General features: G+C 41.5%; 1 protein-coding gene and 1 long non-coding RNA gene across 3 annotated transcripts in view; one reads left to right on the top strand and one right to left on the bottom strand.

Moving 5' to 3' along the window:
* The window catches only part of Col22a1 (collagen type XXII alpha 1 chain), a 241,795-nt gene extending 236,191 nt beyond the window's left edge, over positions 1-5,604 (top strand). For both annotated transcript variants that reach the window (NM_001447163.1, XM_087557414.1), the window contains 2 exon segments: positions 2,044-2,121; positions 4,566-5,604. In NM_001447163.1, the coding sequence (NP_001434092.1) occupies positions 2,044-2,121; positions 4,566-4,753 (266 nt within the window). In that variant the 3' untranslated portion in view covers positions 4,754-5,604.
* Positions 641-2,612, bottom strand: LOC108351508 (uncharacterized). The gene is made up of 2 exons (XR_015624826.1): positions 2,539-2,612; positions 641-896 (listed from the first exon to the last, which is right to left on the bottom strand). It is a non-coding gene; the product is annotated as an uncharacterized LOC108351508 (long non-coding RNA).
* Positions 5,605-15,400: the final 9,796 nt, after the last annotated feature.

Below are 15,400 nucleotides of genomic sequence, written 5' to 3'. Positions count from 1 at the left end.
TTCCCATTAGCCCAGCAACACTGAATTTTGACATTGTGTAATTTTTTCATACATTCCAGATTTTCTTACTTGACAGTTTTGAGAAATTATGCCAGGAAGACTGAACCTGTTTTTTCCCCCACTTTCTTGTCTTCTCTCTGTCTCCCTTGCTCAACTTACAGGGGTGATGCAAATGTTTTCTTCTTCCCACCCCCACCCAGTTTGGTACCAACTGAGTGATATGACATTTAATCTCAATTTCATTAAAATCTAGCCAAATGGACACTAATTGTCTAGCTCTTTGGCTGGGTATCCTATCTGAGCATTGGAACTCTTCTTCAGGTTGAAGAGCCTGCCCCAGGCTGCACACTGGCAAGCAGGTCAGAATGCTTTCTATGGGCAAGCAGACAATGAAGCAGAGAGGGAGGACTGGACACCAAACTTCCAAGCCTGTGGTCCACTTCCTCCTAATGACTCATTTTGGTGGCCTTAACTAGGGAATCAGATGAACCTAACAACTTCTCTTTTCATCTGGCATATCCGTATAACTGTTTAGCCACTTATCCCCTGTGATATTTCTTCTGTTTAAATGGTTTTTTTTTGTTAAATTTGCGTGTTCCAGACTATCTGTATTCCTTCATAAAACAAATTGCACAAAATGTAAGCCCATAGGAAATGTACTTTATAGACTATATTGGACTGTGGCAGAATACTGACCAAGTGTAACTGTTATAACAGTGAAGGTGAGGAACTGGAGAGGAACTACATTGTGATTAAGAGCTTCTGCTGATCTTGGAGAGGACCACGGTTCAGGTTCACAACTGCAGTCATGTCCAGGTTATCCAGTGTTCTCTCCTTCCCTTCTCAGGTACCAGGCACACATGTGGTAAACATGCATAGATGCAGGCAAAACATTCCTACACATGCAGCAGAAATCAATACATAAAGAACCCCAAAACAACAGCATGTACACAGAAAATAAGATCAATGTTCTAAAAGCTAGAAACCCTGAGGTTTAAATTTAGATTACAAAAAAATATGTTGTTTCCAGGCCATACTTTGGAAACAATGTAACAAAATATATTAATTCCTATAAAATAAATTGAAAGAACGATTCCAGTGTCCTTGGTTGGGACCCTCCTTTCTGTTCGTATCATGGCAGTACCACCATGGGTACAGGTAACCTTGGCAGTAGAATTGGTATTAGCTGTAGCAATCATACTAGTGGTAGAAGTAATAGTATTGACCACGGTATTATTGATAGTGGCAGTCCCAGTTAAATCAAACCTGGAAGCTCTTAACTCAGATATGGTTGAACTGTCCCTCCAGAGAACATGCTCTCTCCTTCCCTCTCCCCTCTTTCTCTCTCTCTCTTTGATACTACATGTCATATATGTGTCAATGTTTTTATTCCTTGGATGGTATTTATCATCTATCTCTTATGGAGTGTTCCTTGTACTTTTCCATTGCTTTACTAGATTTCAGTATACCTTAGGTTAGAACTGAGTCTCATCCAGTAGGATGTTGAATTCATTTATGTGTCAACCCAATTCCTTCTTCATGAAGGTTCAGATAAGAAGCTTTGAGTGCACTGGCATGTACACCAGTAATCATGTCATACATGCAGGCTGATAGGTGTATGAGTTGTGGGTGTGTGAATTTGGTTACCCATGGTTTAGTGAACGTGTAACTGTGTACTTTGTGTTTGTTTCTATGTATGTGAATGTGTAAATATGTGTGAAACTGGATCGATAGGTGCTTGGGTGAATGAGTATGTATAAAGATGCGTATTTGAGAATGTGTTCGAGAGAAAACAGCTGTTTCTTTTATTGTTTTCATGCATATATTCTGCATCTGAAAATATGTGTGAGAGTGTGTGTGTGTGCACTAATGTTGTATGTGGGGGGTATTTTACATAAAGAGTATTGTGAGCAGGCTGGTATGAGTGGACTGTTTCAGTGATAATCGACTGTACCAGTGTCACCAGGGATCCTGTGGGTTGAGACTCTAACTGTGCCCTCATCATGAGTCTCCACCACTCAAGATGAATATTCTTCCCTTCAGGTGAGAGAGGAGCCAAAGGTGATCCTGGCACACCTGGAGTTGGCCTTCGTGGAGAGATGGGTCCCCCTGGAATACCAGGTATGAAGGTTCAGCGTCTCAGGCTGGGTGGACATCAACCATGGAGGCAGGGGCACACAGTGGTACCTGTGCTTGTGGGAAGAGAGGCCCATCTGGGCCACTCTAAGGAGAAACATATAACTCATTGGTTAATGGAATATTTCTCAAACCCTTGAGGCATACATTCTAATTGGAAAGTTCCAGTGACTTATTTAGTGTTTCAAAATGAGCAGAATAAAGTATATTGATGTCTTCTACATAAATATATGATAAGTATTTGGGATGATGCAGAAGCAAATTGCTCCAATTTGTTCATTACATATTGTACCCATGTCCCCACCCCAAAGAATTCTCAGTGTAGGGCAGAATATTTGGCTCAGAGCTTAGAAGCACTATCTGCTTTTTGTAGAGGAACTGGGTTTGATTCCCAGCACTCACCTGGCAGCTCAGAATCATCTCTGTCTGGCTCTAGTTCCAGGGAATTTAATATCCTTTTCTGGTTTCCACTAAAACTGCAAGTACTCGGCGCACAAGCATAAATGAAAAAATATACATGAAACATAAATAAGTACTCATTAAAACACCATGCCCCAGAAATATACAGAATTATTATGTTTCAATTAAAAATAATAATTGACTAAATATTGTGGGGAAATGGAGAGAGAGAGAGAGAGAGAGAGAGAGAGAGAGAGAGAGAGGCTCTAAATAAGTCTGTGCATGTTGGAGATGCAGCTCTCCTTAGGACTTTCCTTCTCTACTTTAACTCACCTTAAGTGGTTAGAACCCCACAGGCAAGGTGACAGCCATCTTCTTAAACCCAATATGAATCCAGTAATATTTCTCAGAATATGACCAGGGAACCTTAACCAAAGGTTTAGCCAAAGGCCATCCCTCTTGGAGCTGAGGGGTTGCAGAGTCTTGGGACTTTCACTTCTGAAACCTAGAAATAACTAAGGGAATGGCAGCCAGTTGACCACTGTGCCTGGCGGTGGTATTGGAAGAGCCCCTGCAAGACTCTCACCTCTGGTTTGTAAAATTCTACCTCACCATTGTGTGTGTTTGTGTTTGTGTGTGTATGTGTATATGTGTGTATGTGTGTGTGTGTGTGTGTGTGCGCACGCACGCGTTTAAGTATGTGTATGTTTGAGTGTATATATTTAGGGAGCAGTGCTAGAAACTGAACCTAGGGCTTCATGCATGTTGTACCACCAAACCCCATTCTCAGCCCTGTGGATTTTACGTTTTAAAGTTAACTCCTAGCTTTTATGACTATTCTGGATCATTTATGGACATCTGACTTACATATAATTTAACTTTAGTTTTATCCTGCCATGATTTTCCATAGTTTCTACAGTTGGATATGTATGTTATTTTTCTATTAGAGGTGATATTACATAAATATTGTTTATATCTTGCTGACTTTCAAATAGAATAGAATATAAATACCACACTGAAATTGGAGAAGTAGAACAGCAGAGTGGAGTCCATCTAGAGGAGAATGTGTAGACTATCTGGCAGTTACACCTGGCGAGGTTGAATCAAGGGCCATTGCCAGTACATCTCAGCGGAAGGAATGATTAGCATAGCTGAATCAAGGATTTCTTGTAAACAAGGATGTACACTAAGTAACTCTTGTCAGAAAAACAGCAGAGTTCCAAAGTTCTAAAGTCACTCACAATGGAAAGGTTCACTTGTCTACATTCTAAGAAATCTTTTGACAGCATGCTAAGAAGTGAGGGAGAATGTAACCTGAAGAATGTGGTGGCCAACTTGGCCACCACACCTAGCACCAAGCTTCCCAGTTGTTCAGGCAGAAGAGGAAGCTAGTGAATTACACATGATGCCATAGCACACTTGGTAAGCGTAGGCATAGCAGTTCATATGTAATATTCTCTCAGTCTAAACTTAGACTCTAGAATGGTCAGTTCTGTCTATTCCAGATGCTATATTTCTTACTGGGTATAATAGAATAATATACATAATATGTGGTTCGGGTTTAACAAGTAAAGTTGAGAAAAGATAACAGATCCCAGACTATCTGAAGGATCATCGGGTGTCCCTGTAAGACCAGGTACACCAGGCCAAAGCTCACTAGGCTGCTTTATTGTCCCACTCTGAATTCAGATGTGCCTACTAGAGTGTGTGAGAGAATAGTGTTCTGCTTTCTCTTTTGACTTGAGTGGAAAGCTTGCACCCCAAGGGCCTTGAGTTGCTCTTGTCTGTTTTTCTTCTCTGGTATCTGCATTTTTTTCCTCAGACAGTAAAGACGTCCCCAACTGTCGCTTGCAGAGGTGCTGTTTTACCTGATGCTCACATAGGCTACTCTGTCTCTTAGTGTAGAGCACTAACAGAGGCTATTCTGAGTACACATTGAACCCTAGTTTACAACACAAAGGTTATAAGGATGTTAAACTCCTGGATATAGAATGTAAACTGCCTTCTGTTTCTTTTGCTTCCTGGGCCAGGCCAACCTGGAGAACCTGGATATGCTAAAGATGGACTTCCAGGAAGCCCTGGCCCTCAAGGAGAGACAGGACCAGCTGGACATCCTGGCCCTCCTGGTCCCCCTGGCCCTCCTGGCCAGTGTGACCCCTCCCAGTGTGCGTACTTTGCCAGCCTTGCTGCCCGGCCAAGTAATGTGAAGGGCCCCTAGAAGATTCTAGAACATCAAAACACTGCTATGGATTTCTGAAACTTGAACTCGGAGCCCACTGGGAAGCCAGAAGCCTTGAAACATTTCAGATCCTCCTTTTCTCTCTCCTTCCTACCTCCTGCCTTTTCTTGCTGTTTCCCTTCTTTCTACTCTTCCCTCCTTGCCTGCCTTAATTGTCTCTTCCCTTCCTCAGACACCTCACAGTTATTAAAACCAACAGATACTGTCGGACAGTCAGGTTATTATTAATATTATTGTTATTATTTGCTGTTATTTCAAATGCTAATAGTTCAGGGGGAGCTTCCTGGTGAACAGGAAGTAGTTTCCTGGCTCCGCTCCCCTGTCAACACTGGCTGAAGTGTGACAGCCAATTCTGAGGAATCCTCGGTGCTATGCAACCCTGACCATGTATGCACTTGCTAATTTTACCTCTTTCCTGGAAAGGAAGCTTTAAGGGATGGAGACTATCATGTTGTCTCCTCATCTGTGCCTAAAGATGGCCCAGGGAAAAATAAGTTTGAAACCCCCACCTCCCAGGAGAGACTGGAAGCAAGAAGAGTTTGCAGCCTGGAAGAATTCATTGACCTCTGGAGACAAGGTGCACATCTGGAGTTCGGAACTGCCTTAGGGCATTGGGGAGGGTGGGCATCCTCAGTGCTTCAAGCTACTAGAACTCCAAAAGAAGTCACATAGAATTGGCAGTAGCTTGTGTCTGGGCACTCAATAAACAAGCTGGTGCTGAAGAAGAGTTCCCCGGTGTGACTTTGCTTTGAACAGTGACCTGGAGCCCTTCAAGTGCCTCATGCTGGTTGCAATTGTGTGAGTTGCAAAATAAAAGTTTTCAATGTTCACTGGCTTTATTTACTTGTGGGCAGTCATGCTTGTGTGTGTGTGTGTGTGTGTGTGTGTGTGTGTGTGTAGAATGTGTGTGTGTGTGTGTTTCTACACACACATCATGAACAGGTGCTCACTAAATATTTCCCCCTCAGTTGCTCCTGGGTATTCATTTTTCTTCTCTATCCTCTCCTGGGCATTAGGTGAGTCTTCTTTGAACTGCAATACCTGTTTGCCTGTTTTCTCCAGATGTTAGATGAATAAATGTAACATGGAGCTAACAGTGGGCACTTCATCACCATGCCCTTTGAGGATGCATCCCGGGCGTTTGGCATATGGAAAGGAGACCATGCTTAGAACCATTGTGGGCAGGGTCTATTGCAAATTGGAAAGTGGACTTCAGTAGGATGATTCCTGTGAGTGTACATCCTTACCAGCAGTCTGAACGAATCACCCTTGTCAGTGTTCTCCACTTGACTGAAGACATTGATGGATTGTGTGATGAAGCTCTCCATTCATAAGATGCTTTAGTTTGGGTTTCAGTTGCTGTGATAAAACACCTTGACCAAAGGCAAGTTGCAGATAAAGGGTTTAATTCAGCCTATAACTCTCAGTTCACACTCTATCATTGAGGGAACTCAAGGCAAGAACCTGAAGGCAGGAGCTGAAGTAGACCCATAGAGGAATGCTGTTTACTAACATTCCTCCATGCCTTGCTCAAATAGTTTTCTTATTCAATCAAGTACCACTTGCCCAAAGAAAGAACCACTCCAAAGGAACTGGACTCACTGACATCAATTATTAATAAAGACATTGCACAACAGACCTAGCTACAGGCCAGTCTTATGGAGAAATTTTCTCAATTGAGAGTCTCTCTTCTCAAATAACTCCAGCTTGTGTCAAATGGACATAAAATTAATCAACACACACATCTATACAGACTTAAACAACATTATTTCACCAAGCACCTCTATCGTACCCCTTGATTTAGACACTTTGAATTGGTTTAGAACTAGAAATATAAGCATCCAAAGAAGGCCGAAAGATGGATTAGGTAGAGAAATATTATTTTAGTGATTTTTAATTAAGATCCAAGATCTATTCCTTCTATTAGGCAAGTTGGTGCTGATGCAGAAAGTGGACTGTGATAGGGTGGAGGTAGGCAGGATACATTTATTCAGGAGAGGCTTTCTCTGGATCCTCATTAAGATCTACCAACTCAGTTGTCTTCAACAACACATAAGATGACAAAGTAATGTAATATTTTTGTTTGAAGGAATCTCAAGAACTCAGAACTCTCTTCCAGTGATATGATGACCCAGAACAAGAGGCACATATAGTGTGTGTGTGTGTGTGTGTGTGTGTGTGTGTGTGTGTGTGTGTGTGTATGCCAAGAATTTGGGGAGAGAATATCTACCCTGACAAAACATGATGCCCTGTAACATTTATTTTTATTTTACTTTATTGTTGAAAGAAATACATTTATGGGACTTTTAAGTCCCCAGAAAAATTAAGGAGAAAGTAAAATTTCCTATGTATTCCCAGTGCCCCTAACAAAACTGCACTGTAGAATAAACATGTGCTACAGTGTACATGTACCTACACTGTTAGCAACTGGCACTCACACCTTACATTCTGGTTCACCGGACTCTGGGTTTTCTATGCAGTACAATGACATGTACTCACCAGTATAGTTTCACACAGAAAAGTTTCATTGTCTCCCAAACCTGTTGTACTCTACCAAATAATTCCATTCTTTTCCATAATCCCAACAATGATGGTCTCTTATATCCTTCTTGCAGTTTTGCTTTTTCCAGAATGTCATAGTTAGGGTCCTGTAGATTGAAGCATTTTCAAACTAAGTTCTTTTGCTTAGAAATATATACTTAATATTCTTCTATATCTTTTGTGGCTGGGTGACTCATTCCTTTATATTGCTGAATAATATTCCATTGTTTAGAGATGCCGTAGCTTTTATATCAGCTCTTCTATTGACTGACAACTTGGTTGGTTCCTAGTTGTAATACTTATGAATAAAAATCCTGTAAGCTTCCATTCATTTAATATGAATGAGTGTTCTTGTTCCCATTTTGTATGGTCAGCATTTTGTATCTTTGCTCTTATGTGTACTGCTTCTTTTGCTTAGCAGTTCCCTGATGGCAGACATGAGCAAACATCTTTGTTCATTCTCGTGTGTATGTTTTCTTTGGCATGATATCTTTTCAAAGAATTTTATCATTAAAAATAAACCATTGTTTTTTGAGATGTGTAATAGCTCACAGCTATTTTTTCAAAAACCTGATCATTCCTGAGACCTGGATTGTTGCAGAACCAGGTGTCTTTGTCCCATCCCAGAGGAATCATGGGTAAGACAGCAAAAACAAATGTGTCACATTTAAAATATAAATGGTAGTCCTTACCATGAGATTGAGGTTTTATCTTGTTTTTGAAGATTAAAATGACTCATACTGGAGCATACAAAAGTTAGGTGTCCAACAGCTAGGTCTACCCTAATGAGCTTTGCAACTTGCAAAAGCATCATCATCCTCTGGGCCTACAAGCTGCATCCCCAGTCTGGAAACTCTGGGGCTTTGTGCCAGGTATTTTTAAAGAGCACCCAAGTTCATTCAGTTGTATGCAGAGGGCTTGGAAAATGTGGGTCTCAGAAATGCTGCACAGGTAAGAAGATGCCTGGTCTAATGGGATGAACTTCTGGCTGCTCATTAATGTATCAGGAGGTGATGCCTCAGGGCCATTGTTACTTCTTTGCTTTCTCTTGGAACGGATTCCAGGCTGAGTAGGATGTGGAGAGGAGAGGAGGCTATTATGAGTTGTTTTCTAACTGGTGGATGGTGACTAAGACACTGAATAGACTTTATTTCATGTTTCCCTGGTGTCAGTAGCTTGGAAGCAGCCCTGTAAACCACCTTCATGGGAAACATGATCCATACAAGGATTGTGGAGGCATAGTAACTTGTGGAAGGCCCAGCAGTGGAAATGTAGCAGGAACAAGATAGAACCTGTGTGCATTTTCTCTTGTTCCCTTAGGATGGCAGTACTCAAGGTTCTCCATAGAGCTCTAGGGCAGGTGATTATTCAGTGGAGAACCAGAGATGCTGTGATCTGGCAAGACAAAGGAACAGGTGGAAGGTCAGAGGTCAGAGGTTCAACTCTTCCCAGGAAGACGCCTGGACTGGATTTATGGTACAGATTAGGAAGGACAAGTCCCTTGTGGTTAGGTTTTGTTAGGTGTGTCTTCTTAGAAGTCTGGAGGAGGGTCAAGACTGATGGTGACAGCCAGGGCACCCATGATCCAGATAGAGGTAAGAAAAAACATATTAGAAACCTAAGGTGTTACACAGGGCCAGTCTACTCTGATACCAGAGTGATCGTGAACTCTTGTAAGGTATCAATAATGATTTTACAAGGGTAAAATGTCTAGGTTGCATGGCATTCTAGGGCTACTCCACAGCAGGAACAACCAAGGCTCAGAAGGGGGATGTGAATTGGCTGAAGGTAATAGTGAAGAAGTGGCCTTGAACCCATCTCATTGCCCTATGCAAGAGTCACATTAGCATCTTTACTTAATCCAGTGCCTTTCTTATACTTTAATTTTCACTTCTTTATAAGTAGTAATACTATAATAGTTTTAATTGTCAGCATGGCGCAGAGTAGAGCCACCTGTCAGAGGGAACTCAGAGAATGTCAGAGATTACTTTAATTGCTTTAATTGATGTGGGAGGGCCAGCCCACTGTGTAGCATACCATTCCTTGCATTTGGGGTCTTGAGTTTTATGAGGGAGAGAAAACTAGAAGCTGAAAAGGATGTATGTTACCTCCTTGCTCTCTGCTCTTGATGGTATATCTATCTGCTTCTAGCTCCTGACACCTTGACTTCCATACAGCAATGCCCTGTGACATTGGACACTGAGACAAATAAATCCTTTCTCTGTAAGTTGATTTTGTTAGGGTATTTAACCACAGCAATGGGGGACACAAAAGAACCAAATATCTGTAAATTCGTAGTAGTTGAATATGCTAATATGTTTTCCTATCATATACTAAAATGCAAACCTAACTATAACTATAACGAGGGAAACTGGTCTTCACTGCCCACTCAGGGCCTGTCAGCATCATTCAGCTAGCTAGCATCACTGGCAAGATCATGTATGTGTGAAGAAAAGTATCAGAAGAAACTGGCCAACAGTCAGTAGCCACCAGGCAGTCATGAAACCACTCTGCTTCTAAGTAAGCATTGTCCCAGAGGTTTTCAGTGTGGCTTATAGAGAGTTAATAATATGAAAGGCAGCATTGTATATCAAGACAAGATCAATAAGCAGATGTGCCAAGCCATATTTTTTGCCCGAAGCAGTGGAATAAGTTAAAAAACACCAATCTGTCCTTATTTTGAGTGTAATAATTTATTCTCTGTGGATTTTTCTGCATTGATTTAGAATTTTTAAAAAAAGGTTTCATGTATTATTTATTCATTTAATATATTGTTCCTATATATTTTTCAAAGATCTGTGGTACACCAATAATTCTACCTCACTCCTAATAAATGCCTCTATGGGGTGGAATGTTTAGTGTCAGAGGCAGCACACTTAACAAGAAAACCAAACTGCCCCACCCCGACTCACCTACTCCATCCCCCAGCTGGGCTGGGTTAATGGACAAGTTTACCTGAGAAGTTGGTCAGATTACCAAGTAGAGAAAGAAACTAGGGCATTAGAAAAATACAGAGGGCTCTGAAGCTGGCCCCAGCACTAGAGCACCGAAAGGAAGGTGAAGCCTTGAATGGGGAGTGGATGCCCAATATGGCAACAGTCTCATACGTGAAGGGACTCCTTCCTGTTAATTGCATGGTCCCTGACCCAACAGATCTCATAGGGATGCCATGGAGATGTTTCAACTGTAGGATCTGCATGAGCTGAGAGTACTTTGGAGATAGAACCAGTTCGTGGTGCATTCTTTTCAGACCCAATGGAGCCTTCTGTCTGTCACATCACTCACCTCTACCCAGCCTACAGCTGCCAGCTGAGGTGCCTCAGAAATGGGCTCCATGTATATCTCTAGTGTTTACATTACTGACAGCCTTTTGCTCTCCTGTTTGTCCCCTGAGTTACTGCTCTCTTTTATTATTATTTTTAGTTTGTCTTGGATATACTATGTATTTATATTTCAAATGTTATCTTTTTTCCCCTACTCTTCCATACCCCTCCCCCACTTCTATAAGGATGCTCCCATTCCCACTTTCCCACTTCTACCTCAATGTCCTGGCATTACCCTACATTGGGGGAAATGAGCCTTCACAGGACCAAGGGCTTCTCCTCCTATTGATGCTGGACAATGCCATCCTCTGCTACATATGTGGCTGGAGTATGGGTCCCTTCATGTGTACTCATTGGTTGGTGGATTAGTCCCTGGGAACTCTGTTGGGGTCTGGTTGGTTGATATTGTGTTTCCTATGGGTTGCAAACCCCTTCAGCTCCTTCAGTCTTTTCTCTAACTCCTCCATTGGGGTCCCCTGGCTAAGTCCAATGGTTAGCTGCAAGCAACCTCATCTGTATCAGTAGGGCTCTGGCAGAGCCTTTCAGGAGACACTCATATCTGACTCCTGTCAGCAAGCACTTCTTGGTATCAACAATAGTGACTGGGTTTGGTGGCTGCATGTTGGATGGATCCCCAAGTGGGGTAGTATCTGGGTGACCTTCTCTTCAGTTCCTGCTCCACTCTTTGTCCCTGTATTTCCTCCAATCTGAAGGGAGTTACTGCTTTCTGAGACCATAGGAGCAGCAATTGGCCAACAACTGCCTGAATTATGCTTAGTTGTAGGAATCTTAGAGAGAAAACATGGAGGTTCCGTGTTTAAGTTTGTTGAGCTTTTAAGAGGAAAGATGGAAAGATGCAGGAGGAATGTTGGACCTGTATGTACACTGTGAGGCTTACATTTTTAGTGTCGAAGTGACTGAATTTATAGTCACCCAGAATACAACACCTTGGGTATGTATGTGAGAGAGTTTTCAGGGGTTAATTGAGGAAGAAACATCCTCCCTAACTGTGGGTTTTACTATTTCATGACCATAGATGCATTTTGATCACATTTGTCTCCAAACTCCTCATTCACTTTCCATACCCAGGCAACATTGTATCATTACCACCACCACTACCTCCTCCTCCTTTTCCTCCCCCTTTTTTCCTCCTCTTCCCCTTCCTTCTCTTCCTCCTCCTCTTCCTCCTCTTCCTCCCCCTTTTCCTCCTCCCCCTCCCCCTTTTCCTCCTCCAGCTCCTCTCCCATCTTCGAGTTATCAAGTATAGACCTGTTGCTCACATACTCTTGGATGTTTGGCCATTTAGTAGAACTGTGTTCAACATGCTAGGGCCACATCCTTAAAAATATTGCCTCTCCACTTTCAGAAGTTATCAATTGCTAATAGCTCTTTAGCTAGGGATACACGTCTCTTCTCCATACTGAGATTTTGTCTATCTTGAGTTTTCACAGATCTTGTGTACATTATCAAAACGTCTGAGTTCATAACTATCCTGGGTCCAGAAAACACTGTTTTTTTTTGTAGTCACCAAGGCATCTTCTCTTACAATCTTCCTGTCCCCTCTTTCACAAAGTTCCCTGATCCTTGGTGTGAGGATCCTTGATAATAGATGCCCTGTTTGGTGATAAGCAGTATATAGTCTTATTCTCTGCACCTTGTACCGTCCTGGGTCTCTAGGATCATAACTATTTGCTGTAAAAGAAGCTTTTCTTTGAAGGTTGAGAGAGGCACTCGGTTCCATGTTTTTAATAATGGCATTGAAAGTCAGTTTAATACTGTCCTCAGTTAGTAGGATAATAGTAGTAGGTTTCCCCTTAGAGCCTATAGCTTGCCTAGGTACAGGTTCCTGAAGTCAGTGGTAGTGCCAGGTATAGACTTGAATTTGTATAATGGGCTTTAAATTCAGTACAAAATTGGTTGTTACTCCTGTGAGATTTCTCTTACTTTTGCACCAATGGGCATGTCTTGCCAGGTTGGTAATATAGCTTGAAATGTTCGCAGTTGAGTAAAGCTGGCAGTTACTTTCTTCTTTGGTAGTGTGTATCAACTTCCAGCACTATAAACCTAGCTAGTTACCTGGTGAAGCTTCCAGGTAAGTACTTCATTGGGTTCTTCATGTTCTATGAGATAAGTATGGAGTATCTTCCATAATAGGTTTTACTATCAGGTTCTCAAAGGTAACCTAAAGCAATGACAATATTTTTCATTGTTTAGGCATCTATGGGATTGCTTTGGCCAACAATTCTCAAAGAGGTAACCTATCCCTGACCTTGTGCTTTTTATATCTTATAGGGACATGGTTGCCCCATTATATATTTAAACTTTTTTATTATTATGTATATATTTTAGGGAGCTTCTGTAGTACTATGTTTCTGTAAGACTTGCAAAATGTCTTTAATATTAGCTGTCCTTTTCTAGATTCCTCCCTCCACCCTCCCTCACAGTCCCTCCTCCATTTAACCCTTTCCTGTTACATTACTTTCCTTTACCCACTTATAGCACAGTTTTCTATCCCTCCTTCCTTGAAGTCCTCCCATGATCCTTCAGTAATTTCCTGACTTCTGTATGAATTCCAAATGGAATAGACATATCTGAAGATTCAAAGCTAACAGCCACAAATGAAAGAAAATATGTGACATTTGATTCATCTTTCTGAATCCACAGAATAGAACAACGGCAACAACAAAACCTTTACCAGCTACCTCTAACAGGTGTTGGTATCTAGAATATACAAGTAAGTAAATAAAGAACCTAAGAATCAAGACAGAAAACAGCCCAATTATGAAATTCAGTGTGAAACTGAACAGACAGTTCTCAAAGATGAAATCATTGAGAATGGCTGAGAATCATTCTAAAAAAATGTTCTCCATACTTCTTTCAAGGAAATGTAAATTAAAGTTACTTTGAGATTCCATGTCCCTTTTTTTTTGTCTAAAAGAACTTCAGGGACAAAATGGGAGAAGAGACTGAAGACAGGAACCTAGCATGGCTGTCCTCTGAGAGGCTCTACTAGCAGCTGACTGAGACAGATGCAAATACTTACACCCAACCATTGGACAGAAGTCAGGCACCACTAGGGCTCAATTAGGGGAATGATTAAAGAAGCTGAAAGGGAGGTGACCCCATAGAAAGACCAGCAGTCTCAACTAACTCAGATTCCAGGGAGCTCCCAGAGACTGAGCCACCAACCAGGCAGCATACACGGGCTGGTCCAAAGCCCCCGGCACACATGTATCAGGAGACTGCCTGATCTGGCATTAGTGGGAGAAGATGTGCCTAATTCTTGAGAAATTTGAGACCCCAGGGAAGCATGAGGCCTGTTGTGTGTGTGTGGTGGTGGGGATACTCTTAGAGGCAAGGGGGAGGAGGAGTGGGAATGAGAAATTGTGGGAGGGGAACAAGGGTCAATGACTGGAATGTAAATAAGTACAATAATTTTAAAACTAGAGCCTCAAATAATCATATTATTTTGTAGCTATCTAAATTCTACACAATGTATTGCAGTGTACATATATATTATTGCCTTTACTTTTCAGATTATAGTTGTATTATTTCCTTCTTCTCTTTCCTCCCCCCAAGCCATCCCATATAGCCCCTCCTTGTTATCTTCCAAATTCATGGCACCTTTTCCCATAAAATTTATGTTCTTTTTTATTTTTAAACTACTCAGTCCTTTAATGGTTTCAGTGATTGGATTTAAGGAAAGGAAAGCTAAAATTACAATTAAAAGAGGAAGAATGTCAAGGTAGCAGACCTACTTAAATTGGGAACAAGACTGCACTGCATAGGAAGGGACCAAAATGTGGAAAAACTCTGGGGCAGGAGAGCTGCCTTAACCCAGACAGCCTTGAGGTTTCCTGGGTGAAAGCATGCCAAGAAATCAGCCACACTTCCTTCTATAAGATCAAGTCTCTCAGGCTTTTGCTCTTTTTGCTCTTTTTGCTCTTCTCTCTCATCCATGTAACTTTTGTCCCCATTCTTATTGAGTACTGTATAATCACAGTTCCCCAGTTGAGAGAGTTTGGAGGAAGATAAATAGCGCAATTACCTATGTGTCAATCCATGTTCTGTTATTGCACTGAGCAAACATTAACTTGATCTGCTCCTGCTCAAACAAGATTAAAATCTAATCAAGATGTTCAAGACTTACTCATCCCACCTGCAATGTGTGACATGAATCATGGTTAATATTTTTTTCTTTTCTCTCAGTTGCTCATTGTAACCTATGAATTTCACTTGAGAAAGGCAACCACCTGCTCCTTCTGTCTGCTTGTATATATGGGCCAGTTGATCTTTCACATGCTTGTAAGTGGGAGAGTAGTGCATTTTTATAGCATATGTTTATAAACTTGACCTATAATTATTTACTCCAGTTGGGATACATCCCTTTCTTCAGTGTGAGCAAGTAAATTCTAGTCACAGAAAGCTGCTCGGCATCCTATTCTTCCAGAGGCACTAATCTAGGAACACTAGGTTAGTAGGATGTCTTTTGCATGGTCAGTGTTGGAGAAGAAACCAGAAAAGAGGAGGAGGCAAATAGGATACTGGAGACCTGATCTGATAACCAGGGATGCCCCATTCTGGACCCATCAAAAATTCATGGAAACCAGGAGGATAAGAGATTCAAAAAAGCCCAAAGAGATTTTCTATTACAGAGGTTGAATGAGGTCCCACTATACATGAGAAATCACAGGTTTGGGACTAACTAGGAACCAGACAGTCTCTGTCCTCTTCCATCGAGAATAAAAGCATTTATTCAATG

This window comes from Rattus norvegicus, chromosome 7, assembly GCF_021556685.1.
Source record: "Rattus norvegicus strain SHRSP/BbbUtx chromosome 7, alternate assembly SHRSP_T2T, whole genome shotgun sequence".
Taxonomy (NCBI): Eukaryota; Metazoa; Chordata; class Mammalia; order Rodentia; family Muridae; genus Rattus; species Rattus norvegicus.
The sequence above is the reverse complement of the archived record's forward strand: the minus strand, read 5'-3'. Positions and strand labels throughout refer to the sequence as shown.